This window comes from Papio anubis, chromosome 3 (assembly GCF_008728515.1).
Source record: "Papio anubis isolate 15944 chromosome 3, Panubis1.0, whole genome shotgun sequence".
In the NCBI taxonomy this organism is placed as follows: domain Eukaryota; kingdom Metazoa; phylum Chordata; class Mammalia; order Primates; family Cercopithecidae; genus Papio; species Papio anubis.
Genome location: NC_044978.1, coordinates 120,079,958 through 120,093,581, shown reverse-complemented (window position 1 = coordinate 120,093,581; position 13,624 = coordinate 120,079,958). Strand labels below are relative to the sequence as shown.

The window sequence follows — 13,624 nt, the reverse complement described above, 5'->3', positions numbered from 1 at the left end:
AGGTAATTTATTCTCTTTGAAGCAATTGTAAATGGGAGTTCACTCATGGTTTGGGTCTCTGTGTGTTATTGGTGTATAGGAATGCTTGTGATTTTTGCACATTGATTTTGTATCCTGAGACTTTGCTGAAGTTGCTTATCAGCTTAAGGAGATTTTGGGCTGAGGCAATGGGGTTTTCTAAATATACAATCATGTCATCTGCAAACAGGGACAATTTTACTTCCTCTCTTCCTATTTGAATATCCTTTATTTCTTTCTCTTGCCTGATTGCCCTGGCCAGAACTTCCAATACTATGTTGAATAGAAGTGGTGAGAGAGGGCATCCTTGTCTTGTGCCAGTTTTCAAAGGGAATGTTTCCAGTTTTTGCTCATTTTTGTTGTTGTTGTTTTCTAAAGTCTTCTCTTTATGTAGCTTTCTGTTCTTTCATGAATACAACACTTTCTTTGTTTGTTTTGTTTTTTGAGATGGAGTCTTACTCTGTCACCCAGGTTGGAGTACAGTTGCGCGATCTCAGCTCACTACAACCTCCGTCTCCTGGGTTCAAGCAATTCTCATGCCTTAGCCTCCTGAGTAGCTGGGATTACAGGCACCCCCCACCACATCTGGCTAATTTTTGTATTTTTAGTAGAGATGGGGTTTCACCATGTTGGCCAGGTTGGCCTCGAACTCTTGACCTCAAGTGATCTGCCTGCCTCGGCCTCCCAAACTATTCGGATTACAAGCATGAGCCACCATGTCCAGTCAATACTTTCTTGTTTCTCTTTAAGGATATTAACTTTGGTTTTTAAATAATTTTTTGTGTTACCTGAATTATTAATGTTTCTTGGAATTCATTGTTTTGTTTTTGTAGAGACTTTCTTTTAATGCTTGGTGACCCTTGGATATCCATTCATATTTAAGACTGAGGCCCTAAAAAGCTATTGAAAGCTTTGTGTAAGGTTGTCAGGGCTTTTCAACTGGTAGATGGTTAGGTATTGCTTTTTTATTGAGGGACCCAAAAGTTATCTATAGGTCTTTAGTCTTGGGCTGATCAGTTTCCCTAAAGAGGGATCTCTTATTCCTGACTTATAGGTATAAGTCTGTCAGAATTCTGTTAAGTGAGTGGGAGAGGAAGTCTAGGGTAACTATTAATATATATCTATCTATGCAGTCTCACTTAATACTCATATTTAACATTTGCAACCTTACTCCTGCTATCCAAGATAGATATCTCTATGGAGTCCAAAGTCCTTTGGTTCAACCTTACCCAAAGGTTAAGCCTCTACATTCATTTAGGGGGAAAGAATGAGTAATCACCTGAGTATATGGAGACAGCTTCTGGGATTCTAACAGCTTCTTCCATAGACTTAGCCAATCCTCCAATTTTTCTGTCCTGTTTCTTACCCTGGACTTTGAAATACATGAAACCTCCAATTCCTGAGCCTTCTCGGAATACTCAGAGGCAGAGTAGCTTGCTTCACAGCGGCAGCTTCTGTGCAGGTACTTTAAGTTTTAACTTGGTTTTGCTAAATTAATTATGAATTATCCATTTGCCTGCCATCTTCCAAAATTTTGTTAGCATTACTAATCTAATGTTATCTGTCCTTTCCTCTTTATCCTTCTTAATTCCTTTAGTGTCATTAAAATGAGGCTCAGCATAGTACAGAAATTAATGCCAAGTTTAGAAGCAGAATATTACTGTTTGCATTGTTCTACATTGCCCCTTCATTTATTATTTATGTTTATTTTAGTCTCTTTATTTTACAATTCTAATAATAGCTTAGATTTACTGAAAACTCCTTTGCCAGGCACTGTGCAAAGTACTTATGGAGATTAGTTCATTTCCCACAACTACTTAACATGAGGTAAGTGCTATTATTATACCTATTTTACAGACAGGGAAACTGAGGCTTGAAGAAGCTAAGTGACTTACACATGGTTTACACAGCAAAAAGACACTTGAGTCTGGGCGCTGTGGTTAATGCTTGAAATTCCAACACTTTGTGGGGACTGAGGCTGGAGGGTTGCTTGAGACCAGGAGTTTGAGACTAGCCTGGGCAAAGTAGTGAGACCTTGTCTCTACAAAGTTAAAAAAAATTAATCAGGCATATTGGCATTTGCTTGTAGTCCTAATCAGGAGACCGAGGCAGAAGGATTGCTTGAACCCGTGAGTACAAGGTCGCAGTGCCTGGGCAGCAGAGTAGAACTCTGTCTCTCAAAAAAAAAAAAAATAATAATAATAATAATTTCGGCAAGACTTACCAAGACAGCCTGAGTCCAGAACTTATGTCCTTAACTATTATACTGTACTGTTTTTCTACATTATACAGATGATTGATGTTTATAAAAATAATTTTAAGTTGATGATGTAAATAGATACCCTATATGAACTATTATTGTGTTTCATTAGTCTTTGTAAATGAGGATCACACAGTTTTAAAGATTCAAAGGCAGTTGAAATTATCCAGGTGATTTTCCTGTGTTAAAAGTAAGAAAGTAGGAAAACCAGAAAAGTAATATTGTGTAATTTGGCCCAAACTCAAACACCTAGAACATGTATGTACTGTATCTTTGTGTGTGTACACATATACACATATACATACACATACACATATATATAACTGATAGTTTGATATAGGAGCATTTTAGCTTAATATTTCAAATAGTGGCTATTTTAACATAAGAAGTAAAATATATCTAGGATGATAGAATTGATTTTGGTTGTGTATCAGATTCTATTCCTATGCGCTACCATTTGTTATTGCTGCGCTTGATCTTTGCCAATGGAATACACATGATGTGGGCAAGATTTTTAGCAACGGTTTATAACCTTTTTCCTGTTTCCTGCCCATCTGTTCCTAATATATTATGTAAATAGTATACTTATATTCCATTTTATAACAATGCTCTAAAAGGAATATAAATATAAGAGATGGGTTTGGGGCAGACGTTCTCAAAATAGAGTGGTTGAATTCAAACTGAATGAGATCAAGCTGTTATTTTTAGCTTTTTCATTTATCTTCTATCTTTGGAGAATGGAGACAGAACTGGTTGAGGAGTACACTCTCCCTAGGCCTTACTTATCTTACATCATGACTTGTAAGTTTGCCTGTAATAGACTTAAGGCCATTAGAAAAAGCAGTATTGGAGAAGATAGAAGTACATTAAAGATATAATTTATGAAGAATTTTAGAAACAAGTCTAACATAAAATGATTTCAAAGTCAATGATTTCGGAGTCAGAATGTAATAGGAAACTGACCAAACCACAAAATAAACCTTAAGCTTCACAACTTAATGTATAAGCTTATATTCTTCCCATAGCACAAAAAGCTTGTATAAGTTTTACCCTGCAAATATATGTGCCCTAGAAATAGCCTTAATGTGTATCCTAAGGCAGCAGTTCCCAACCTTTTTGGCACCAGTGACCAGTTTCATGAAAGACAGTTTTTCCATGGAACAGATTGAGGCGGGGAATGATTTTGGGATGATTCAAGTGCATTACATTTATTGTGCACTTTATTTCTATTATTATTACATTGTAATATATAATGAAATAATTATACAGCTCACCATATTGTGGAATCAGTGGTATCCCTGAGCTTGTTTTCCTGCAACTAGATGGTCCCATCTGGAGGTGATGGGAGACAGTGACACCCGAAGTGTGTTGCTCATGTCCAGTCTACTCCCTAATCTCGTCTGGTTGCTGTCACTGCAGAAAACGCTGCTTCACAAAGATAGGATGTTGGAAATGGAAGCAGACTTTCCATGCTTTTGTAGCAATCTCAGGATATTCTGCCTTGACTTTAATCCAGAACATAGGGAGATTTGAAGTTGTCTCAAACATACTTTTAAAGCCACTGTCATTTGCAATCTCAAGCAGTTGATCCTCTTCTAGCATGGACAAAGCCAATGCACCTGGTTTATTGAGAAATGGGTGACGGATCCATTCCTTCCCAGTTTGGGGGTCTTTTGTGGTTGGGAAGTAATGCTTAAACTCTTTCGAAAGCTGAGATAGGTGATCATGCACTAGCTGGGAGAAAGGAGGCCTTGGCACAGCCTCTTTCAAAATCTCTGATAATTTTGACACATGTCAAAAATTCCAGTGTTAACTCGTTGTTCCCATAATTCCAGTTTGACTTTGAATGCAGCCCCTTTATCTGTCAACTTGAACACAGTTGTTGTTCTCCCCTGAAGTGACAGATTTTGTTGAGTAAGTTGAATATGTCACACAAGTAAGCAAATTTTGTGACCCATTCTGTGTCACTGAAATGTGCTGCCAGTGGTGACTTTTTCCTAAAAGAAATCTCTGGAGTGACTCTCATAACCCAAAAACTCTAGTCAGTGATCCGCCTTTAGAAAGCCATCTCACTTCTGTGTATAAGAGAAGACGTGTATGCTCTGTGTCCATCTCCTCGCAGAGCTGTGTGAACAGATGAGTTAAAGGCATGTACTTTACTGTGGTTAATAATTGTAATCACATCCTGCAAAACATTGTTAAGTTCAGGTGACATTTTTCGGTTAGCCAGCATCTCTCTATGGATGACACAGTGTGTAGACTCACATTCAGAATCGACCTCTTTGAGCTGAGTAGTGAAACCAGAAAGCTGTCCAGTCATGGCAACCGCTCTGTCCATGCATATACCAACACAAAATGACTAGTTTCCCTGATATGTAATCATGCAAAGACTTGAATAGTTCTGCAGCTGTGATGTTGTTTGGCAGCAAAAGCACATATAACATGTGCTCCTGCACATCCTCCTGAAAAATATGTAACATGAAAACAAGCATTGTTACCTTGTTGTCAAAATCAATAGACGTCAATCTGGATTGTGTACCATGGTGATTCATTAACCCTCTAACAATTGTGCCTCACTATCCTCTGCTATTTCATCTATATGTCTAGTTATGGTGCTAGCTGAAAGAGGAACACATGTCACCTTTTGAACTGCAGCTTCTCCTAAAAGTTCACGACAAACGTGCTTAGCAGTAGGCAGGATCAGCTATTCGCCAATAGTAAAGGGCTTCTTCACTTTATCGATGCGTTTAGCCACTAAGAATGATGCTCTCGGTGCAGACACATTTGACGGAGTGATGGTGTTCAATAACTGCTTCTGTTCTTCTTGTTCGCCATTTTTTTTTCTTTTTTTCTTTTTTTGGAAAAACTCCAAAGGCTTGTCTTTTAATGCGGGGTGCTTTGTCTCCATGTGATAAAGCAGTTTTGAAGGTTTCATGGTTTCATTGGATAGCCGGTCACCACATATTATAAAAAAAGGGCTTGGAGAATGTGACTCACCTATTGCAATGAACCCGTAATTTAAGTAGGACTCTTGGTATCTTCTTTTAAATGCAGCTTTCTTTTCAATGCAGCTTTCTTTTTGTTGGCAGTCTTAGAGCCTTCTGCTGTCTCATCATTGGGTCTTTCCCCCTTTTCAAAGAAGCTTTCCAGTGATTATTGTTTTTATCCATTTTGGCTAGGGTTAGCTTGTGGGCTTACCAAAACTGACTGAGACAAGTGTGCAGTGCAGGAAAGAGGTGCAGGCAAAGTGGTAAATCAAATAATGGGCAGGACACACATGGACTAAAATCAGTGTCTAGTTCTGACTTAAAGCCTGCCACCAGGTGCAGCTGTACAGTTGAGTACATCAACTCACTTACCACTATAAAACCAGCCACCAGATGTGGCTTAATTGTTACTTACCACATACTGGTAGGGTTTTGATAAGTCTGCAAGCAATTGATTTATTATGGTCTTTGTGCAGTGAACCCTCTCTGCTAATGTTTTTTGTTCTGTTTTTGTTTTTTTGAGACGGAGTCTCACTCTGTTGCTCAGGCTGGAGTGCAGTGGCACGATCTTGGCCCACCACAACCTCTGCCTCCCAGGTTCAAGCACTTCTTCTGCCTCAGTCCCCCGAGTAGCTGGGACTACAGACATACACCACCATGCCCAGCTAATTTTTGTATTTTTAGTAGAGACAGGGTTTTGCTATGTTGGCCAGGCTGGTCTCGAACTCTTGACCTCGTGATCCGCCCACCTCAGCCTCCCAAAGTGCTGGGATTACAGGCGTGAGCCACTGCACCTGGCTTCTGCTAATATTAATCTGTATTTGCAGCCGCTCCCCAGCACTAGCATCACTGCCTTAGCTCCACCTCAGATCATCAGGCATTAGATTCCCATAAGGAGTGTGCAACCTAGATCTCCTGCTTGTGCAGTTCACAAGAGGGTTCGCACTCCTATGAGAATCTAATGCCACCCCTGATCTGACAGGAGGCGGAGCTCAGGCGGTAATGTGAGTGATGGGGAGCAGCTACAAATACAGATGAAGCTTCACCGTCCCATCACTCACCTCCTGCTGTGTGGCCCCATTCCTCACAGACCATGGGCCGGTACCAGTCCAGGGTTTGGGGACCCTTGTTCTAAGGGTCAAAGGACTGGGGTGGGGGAGAGCAGGATCCTTTGTTGGGCTCTGGTAACTTCAGGAAGAGCATGTGTTTATTTCTTTACAAGCCAGATAAGAGTTATATGTAACTATATTTTAGAACTATTTCCTAGCTGTTTTCTTTTCTTCTTTTTTTTTTTTTCTTGAGATGGAGTTTTGCTCTTTTTGCCCAGGCTGGAGTGCCATGGCATGATCTCGGCTCACTGCAACCTCCGCCTCCCGGGTTCAAGTGATTCTCCTCCCTAAGCCTCCTGCGTAGCTGGAAGTACAGGTGTGCACTACCACATCCAGCTAATTTTTTGTATTTTTAGTAAAGATGGGGTTTCACCATGTTGGCCAGGCTGGTCTCAAACTCCTGACCTGGGTGATCCACCCGCCTTGGCCTCCCAGAGTGCGAGGATTACAGGCATGAGCCACCGCACCCAGCAGTGCTATTTTCTAATTTTAAAAAGTGTATTTTGCTCATGTTATAAATCAAAGTGTATTTCCTATGAATTAACCAATGAAGTATTTAACATGAATTAATAAAACCATTATAAGCTATACAAACATTAAAAAGAAGGATTGATAATTTTGACTAAATAAAAAGTAAATCGGCCAGGCGTGGTGGTTCACATGGGAGCACTTTGGGAGACCGAGGCAGGCAGATTGCTGGAGCCCAGGAATTGGAGACTAGCCTGGCCAACATGGCAAAACCCCATCTCTACAAAAAATACAAACAAACAAAAAAATAGCCGGGTGTGGTGGCGTGCACCTATAGTCCCAGCTACTCAGGAGACTGAGGTAGAATGATCAATTGAGCCTGAGAGGTCAAGGCGGCAGTGATCCATGATTGCTTCACCGCACTCCAGCTTGGGTGAAAGAATGAAAGTCTGTCTCAGAGAGAGAGAAAAAAGACATTTCTATTGTTATAGTGAATACCCCAAAGTACAAGGTATAGGACACAGAAGAGGAAGCTTATTAAGAACTTCTGGAAAAGACATGAGGATTCTCAGTTGACTGCCTGCTCAGTCTCAGTTGGTGTTATTGTGTGGCAACAAAAAAGGTTTTAATGATAGCATCCAGATCAAGCAAGGGGGACAGCTCTCTGCTCGCTCAGACTTTTCCTGAATAAATTTAGCCTGAGGTGTGTATTGGGAAGTAACGAGGGGGTGTATAAAGTATCATTTTTAAAGGGTTATGTTATGCCCATTTCTTATGACCCTAGGTGTTAGAACTGTGACAAGGGTTGGAAAGTGTATGAGTATGGAGGGAAGCTTTTCTTTAAAAGATGTGAAACTGTACAAAAATTAAACTGCCTTCCTTGATCTTTGGTGATCAAGCAAAGGCCAGATAAGCATATTACTGGAATGCCATAAAGAGAATTCTTCATCACTTCTGATATGGGAGTTGGACTAGAACCAAATGATTTTCAGGACCCCTCCAGCCTTGATATTTTTGTGATTTTATACCCAACCAAAGTATGGGTTATATGTAATGGAATATATAAAGACAATCATGATCAAATCAAGTCCTTGCCTCTGTGGAGCTTACATTTTCATTGGAGGAGCAACATACATAGAGTTTGAAAGGTAAGTATTGGGATAAAGTCAATAAAAGAATGTCATAGGACTAATTATAATTAATTTCTAAGTGAATGGTAAATTGAAATGCTTTTTTTTTTTTTTTTGAGACGGAGTCTCACTCTGTCCCCCAGGCTGGAGTGCAGTGGCAAAATTGCGGCTCACTGCAATCTCCGCCTCCCGGGTTCACGCCATTCTCCTGCCTCAGCCTCCCAAGTAGCTGGGACTACAGGCACCTGCCACCACTACCTGGCTAATTTTTTGTATTTTTAGTAGAGACGGGGTTTCACTGTGTTAGCCAGGATGGTCTCAATCTCCTGACCTTGTGATCCGCCCGCCTCGGCCTGCCGAAGTGCTGGGATTACAGGCGTGAGCCACTGTACCTGGCCAATTGAATGCTTTTTCAAACCTCATGTCAGCCAGCACAGGGGCTCACACCTGTGATCCCAGCACTTTGGTAAACCAAGATGCGTGGATTGCCTGAGTCCAGGAGTTTGAGCTCATCCAGGGCAATATGGCAAAACCCCATTCTACAAAAAAGTTAGCTGGTCATGGTGGTGCATGCCTGTAGTCCTCAGCTACTGGAGGTGCTGAGGCAGAAGGATTGCTTGAGCCTGGGAGATGGAAGTTGCAGTAAACTGAGATCATGTCACTGCACTCCAGCCTAGGTGACAGAGTGGGACTCTGTCTCAAAAACAAACAAACAAACAAAAAACTTATGTATTGTAAAGCATCAGTGACTCTCAAAGAACCTAGGTGTCACAATGACAGGGGAGAACAACATATTTATATATGTTTATGGGTTTTACATTGCTCATTTATAATAAATGTCAATGGCTCAAAAATTTTAACAGTAATTGCCAAAGCTTATTTGATAAACTTTCTGGTGGGCAGAGATGGGAAGATAAGTCCAGGTTATAACTAAGGTGAGTGAATGTTGCCATAGGATAAGGTTTTCTTTATCAACTTTATGAGGTTTTATCCCATATTGGGTATTATGCATATTACAGTGAGGGCGAGAACAAAACCAGTGTTTGGTAAAATTGGATCATCTTTTTAGAGACAAATGTTTTTATTCACAATTGAGAAAGTGATTCGGATCCTTATATTTTTAAGCAAATGGAGTCAAATTTAATAATTGAGTAGAGTGTAATTTATGAAACTTTAGACTGACTCATCATGACAATTTCAAGGTAAGATAGCCATCAGTAAACTGGAAAGACATACTTAGCACACATTCAGTTAGTCAGAACTCTTCATATTTTCAGCTGGATATTATATTGGTTTATTAGTGAAGTTGAGAAGAGGAGAATATGAGGGTTATATTATACCAGTAACATCAGCTCTTCGTTGGCATAAACCCTAGACAATTAACGCCCAATGAATAAAAAATCTGCAGTGTTCATCCCTCAGCAGCCAATCTGTGTGACAGGTGTAACTTTTCAGTGGGGTGGACTCCTTCAGCTAGAATAGCTCAAGGATAGCCCGAGTCTACCTGCTCCTCAATGCACTCTGATCATTTGGTTTCCCCTCTTGATGTGCCTGTTGAAAATGTCTGTATTCCTTATTATATTATAAAGATTTATTGGGGAACACTATCAATCTGAAAATCTCATATTATTCTTAAACACCAACTAACACAGTTAGAAAATATTGGATGTTTCTTTCCTCATCAGTAAAATGTGGGGGGTAGATTAACTCATCTCTAAAGAGCTCCTTACTTCTCAAGTTCTGCTGCTTTATCAAATTAGCTTAGCTTTAAACAAAGTATTGAAAATTATTTTGTCCACGCGTACTTGAAAATATTTAATGACATAGTAAGGATGTTCATACTAAATTGTTAACGTTTTAAAACAAAAGTAGTTGAAAAATAAATGTATGTGGTTTGGCCCCATATGTGTATATGTGTCCACGCACATATAAATTAGATATAATACTCTATTGATTATTTCCTGGTTATTATTGATTATCTCTGTGTAATAAACTTATGGGTGATGTTTTTGTTTTCCTCTTCTTGCTTTTCCATAATTTCTGTTTACCAGTTGTATTAATTTTGTGATAGGAAATAGCATAGGAATCTGAAAAAATAAGTGTCTTTGTTTGTAAATTGTTTTAATTCAGCACTCTACGAAAGCTAACACACTGAAGGAAGATCCAACAAGGGACCTGAAACAGCTTCTCCAAGAGTTGAGAAGCGTGATCAATGAGGAGCCAGCTGTGTCTCTGAGCAAGACAGAGGAAGATGGAAGAACATCTCTGGGAGCCTTGTATGTGGCTGTGTAAGGCTGTGTGCACACAGAATGGGAAAGCTCATCTCTTGAATGGTTTGCCATTGAGTTATTCACATGTAACTCTCTGGGAGGGTGAGGTTTAAATAACTTTAAAAGGTATCTGAAGTTACCACAGAAAACAATATGAAAATGGAGGAGTTAAGCAAATGTAAAACAACTTGACATTAAGAGAAAACAATACAGTCATTCTATTCAGAAAATACTTAGTGCAAGGTGTCACCCGAAGTTATGTTTGTAAATTTTAATTCTCAAAAGATTTTATATCCATAATCTTGTTGATTGAGACAAGGCAGAGCAGGGTTTATTTATCCCATTTTGTAAATGAGAAAAACACATCTCAAAAGGTCGACATGTCTGCAGCCACACAATTCAATGGTGGAGATAAAACTAGAACATTGAGAACTACATACTCTTCAAGTAGAAGATAATAGGAAATACTTCATTTTCTCTGTATTCATGCCAATGACTTGATTTGATTATTTCATATTAGTAAAAGATTAGATCCAAAAAGGATTCAGCCAGTTCAGCAGCCCTTCCTTGCACACAGCTACAGACATCAATGAGAGTCTCCTATTCTTTCAGAGAGTGGGTTTTACTTTTGTGTGTTATCATTTAGCTTAGCTTATCTTAAAGCATTTTGATATGGTATATATATTTTAGAGTTATAATAGCCCATTATTGTAATATTCATTTTCTGATTATATGACAAATACCTAAAAGTAATACTTCCTGAAATAATATCTCTATATAAATAATCTCCAGTTTCTTATGATGTCCAATTTGTATATATTTACCTGAGGTAGCAAAATATTAGCTGAGTTTATCTAATTGTTAATTATTAGTAATAATAGTAAAACTTTAGTAACAGCCCAGTTACCTTAGTATAACATTACATTATCTGAAGCACATAACGTTGGAACTGTTCCACTAGCAACTCCAACGAACATTTTCATTTTCAGAGCACTTCCATTTTTGTCATAACTATAATATGCCTTCTAATCCAGGGCAATATTATTACACTTATTTGACAGATTGGTAAATTTAGGCATAGATTAACACTCCTCCTCCTACGAAGCAGAGGAAAAGCCAGAGGTAAAAGTTGGAGACCCCACTCCCAGCACTGATCATTCTGAGGGATTACCAGGTCTTCCCTGATCAGCTTCCACCACTCTAGCCACTAATGATGGGCTTGGACGCTATTGGACTGTAGTATTGAACATGAATATATTTGGTCCCTACCTTTAAAGAGTTTATGTTAGTTTGCTATAATCCTATAAATGACCTTGTCACTAAAGCCTAAACTCAGCCTAAAGCTTTTAAGAATTCATAGGAGGAAAGCATTTCTCAGTCGATGAACTCCAGAGCCCTTTGCAAAATTTGCTTAGAGGCCTAAAATCCACAGCTGTTGCTAAAAGAAAAATTGAATAGATGTAAGCAATTGATTAGTCTAAAAAGACATGGATGAAATTGTGCTTTATATGATTAACTGAGAGTTATATTTTCTATACAGAGAGGATAGGGTAAGAGATTGCATCACTGAATCCAGTCTGAGATCAGACATGTGCCATAGGTAAGAAGAATTTGAGATTCTGGATCAAATTAATTGTCCAACTGTTTTATATGTGACTTTGTAATTTGAGAAGTCTGTTTGGACATAAGTTTACATGACACTTAATGGGCATATTGGGTTCATTGTTTAACTGACTTTAAGAAAGATTCCAGTGAAATATACTGAAGTAATTTAGTTTCTAGAAATCAACTCAATAGATATTTTTTCTTACTTTAAAATTTGCTGATATTTATCCATATGAAGCTATTAATATGGTACGCCATACCAAAAATGGAAGATTTTTCCTCCATTTACACATATTTACAAAGAAAAGTATGGTTCAGAAAGAAACTATAAAAACTTCAGTTTAGGACTATAAGCACCTTATCGAAAACAATCCTATTTTCATCAATAATGGAATAGCTGAATTCTTAAATGAAAAATTTTTAAAGCAAAAAGAAGTGAAATCCATAACACCAAATAAGACTGTAATCAAAGACAGCTTTCAAAAATTGACTTTAGCCAAAAAAGAAAATAGGCTAATGTTAATTCATTATTTATCATAGTGTAAGACACTATAGCCATTACTCGAAAATCTTCAGTAGCTCCTCACTGCCTACTACATTAAGTACATGTCCCTCTGTCTGACATTGAAGAATCTCCCAGAGTGGTCACACAAATCTCCCTTGTGACCACTCTGCTTTCACTCCTGTATTATCCTCTGATCAAACCAGACTCCTCCTGATTCCCAAAAGTTCATTTATTTTTGTCTTCAAGCTTTTTCTCCATTCTGTTTCCTCCACCTGGAAGAGCCGATGCCCCAGTCTCACTCTTTTGGATCCATATCTATCTAAAAGTCATGTTGAGAGAAGCAATTTTATCATTAAGTTAATGTTTATGATTTATTTATCCAGCTGTCAGATGATATCATTTCACCCTACATAAGAATACATTATTTTTCTCACAAACTTTCGTTATATTGATAAGAAAATAACATTGTGTAAACTGTGATTTCTCCCATCCCTCTACCAACAGAAGCAACAACTCATTGAGGGACTCCACTGAAGGAAGCAAATCAAGTGAAACTCTTAGTAGGTAGGAAACACCAGCCCCCATTTTCAAAATGTCCCTTTTACGACTATTCATTATTAATTCAAAAGATCTTTAACTGTCTGTAATGTGCCATGCACTGCAGTAGACCCTTAGAATATAGTGAGCAAGACAGATATGGGCCCTGTCCTCAAGTTACTTACAATCATGAGGTCTGTCTTTTGACGGACTGCCTGGAAAAACTTGTTTTTCTCTTTTCTGTTTTCACCACCTAAATAAACAGAGATATCCGAGCCCTCTGTATATATTAAAAATTATGAACGTGAATTCTACGTTAAGATCTAGTTAGAGTAGGGACTAATTCATTGCTGTGTCTTCAGCACCAAGCATAATGCCTGCCACCTAGTAGCCATTCAGTAAATATTTGTTTAGTGAATGGATTAAGATAGTTTTATAAATATTTTCTTACTGTCTCTGCTACTTGATCAAAATACAATGAATTTGAATCTTTCTAAACGCAGTTGTCCCTTGGTCTCCACGGGGGGGATTTGTTCCAGGATCCCTGCAGAGACTAAAATTTACAGATGCTCAAGTCCCTTATATAAAATGGCATAGTATTTGCATATGACCTACACATATCTTCCCATATTCTTTAAACCATCCCTAGATTACTTACAATACCTAATACAATGTAAATGCTATGTCAATTGTTGTTATATTGTATAGTTTAGGGAATAATGACAAGAAAAAAAA

General features: G+C 38.5%; 1 protein-coding gene across 13 annotated transcripts in view; it reads left to right on the top strand.

Annotated features, from left to right (window-relative positions):
* The window catches only part of CCDC158 (coiled-coil domain containing 158), a 116,595-nt gene that overhangs the window by 84,640 nt on the left and 18,331 nt on the right, over window positions 1–13,624 (top strand). For 10 of the 13 annotated variants that reach the window (XM_031664516.1, XM_031664514.1, XM_031664518.1 and 7 more), the window contains 3 exons: window positions 10,103–10,260; window positions 11,783–11,842; window positions 12,857–12,916. In XM_031664516.1, coding sequence (XP_031520376.1) covers window positions 10,103–10,260; window positions 11,783–11,842; window positions 12,857–12,916 — 278 coding nt within the window. The remainder of the gene's footprint in view (window positions 1–10,102; window positions 10,261–11,782; window positions 11,843–12,856; window positions 12,917–13,624) is intronic. The other 3 variants (XM_031664522.1, XM_031664512.1, XM_031664521.1) reach the window with 1 other exon arrangement.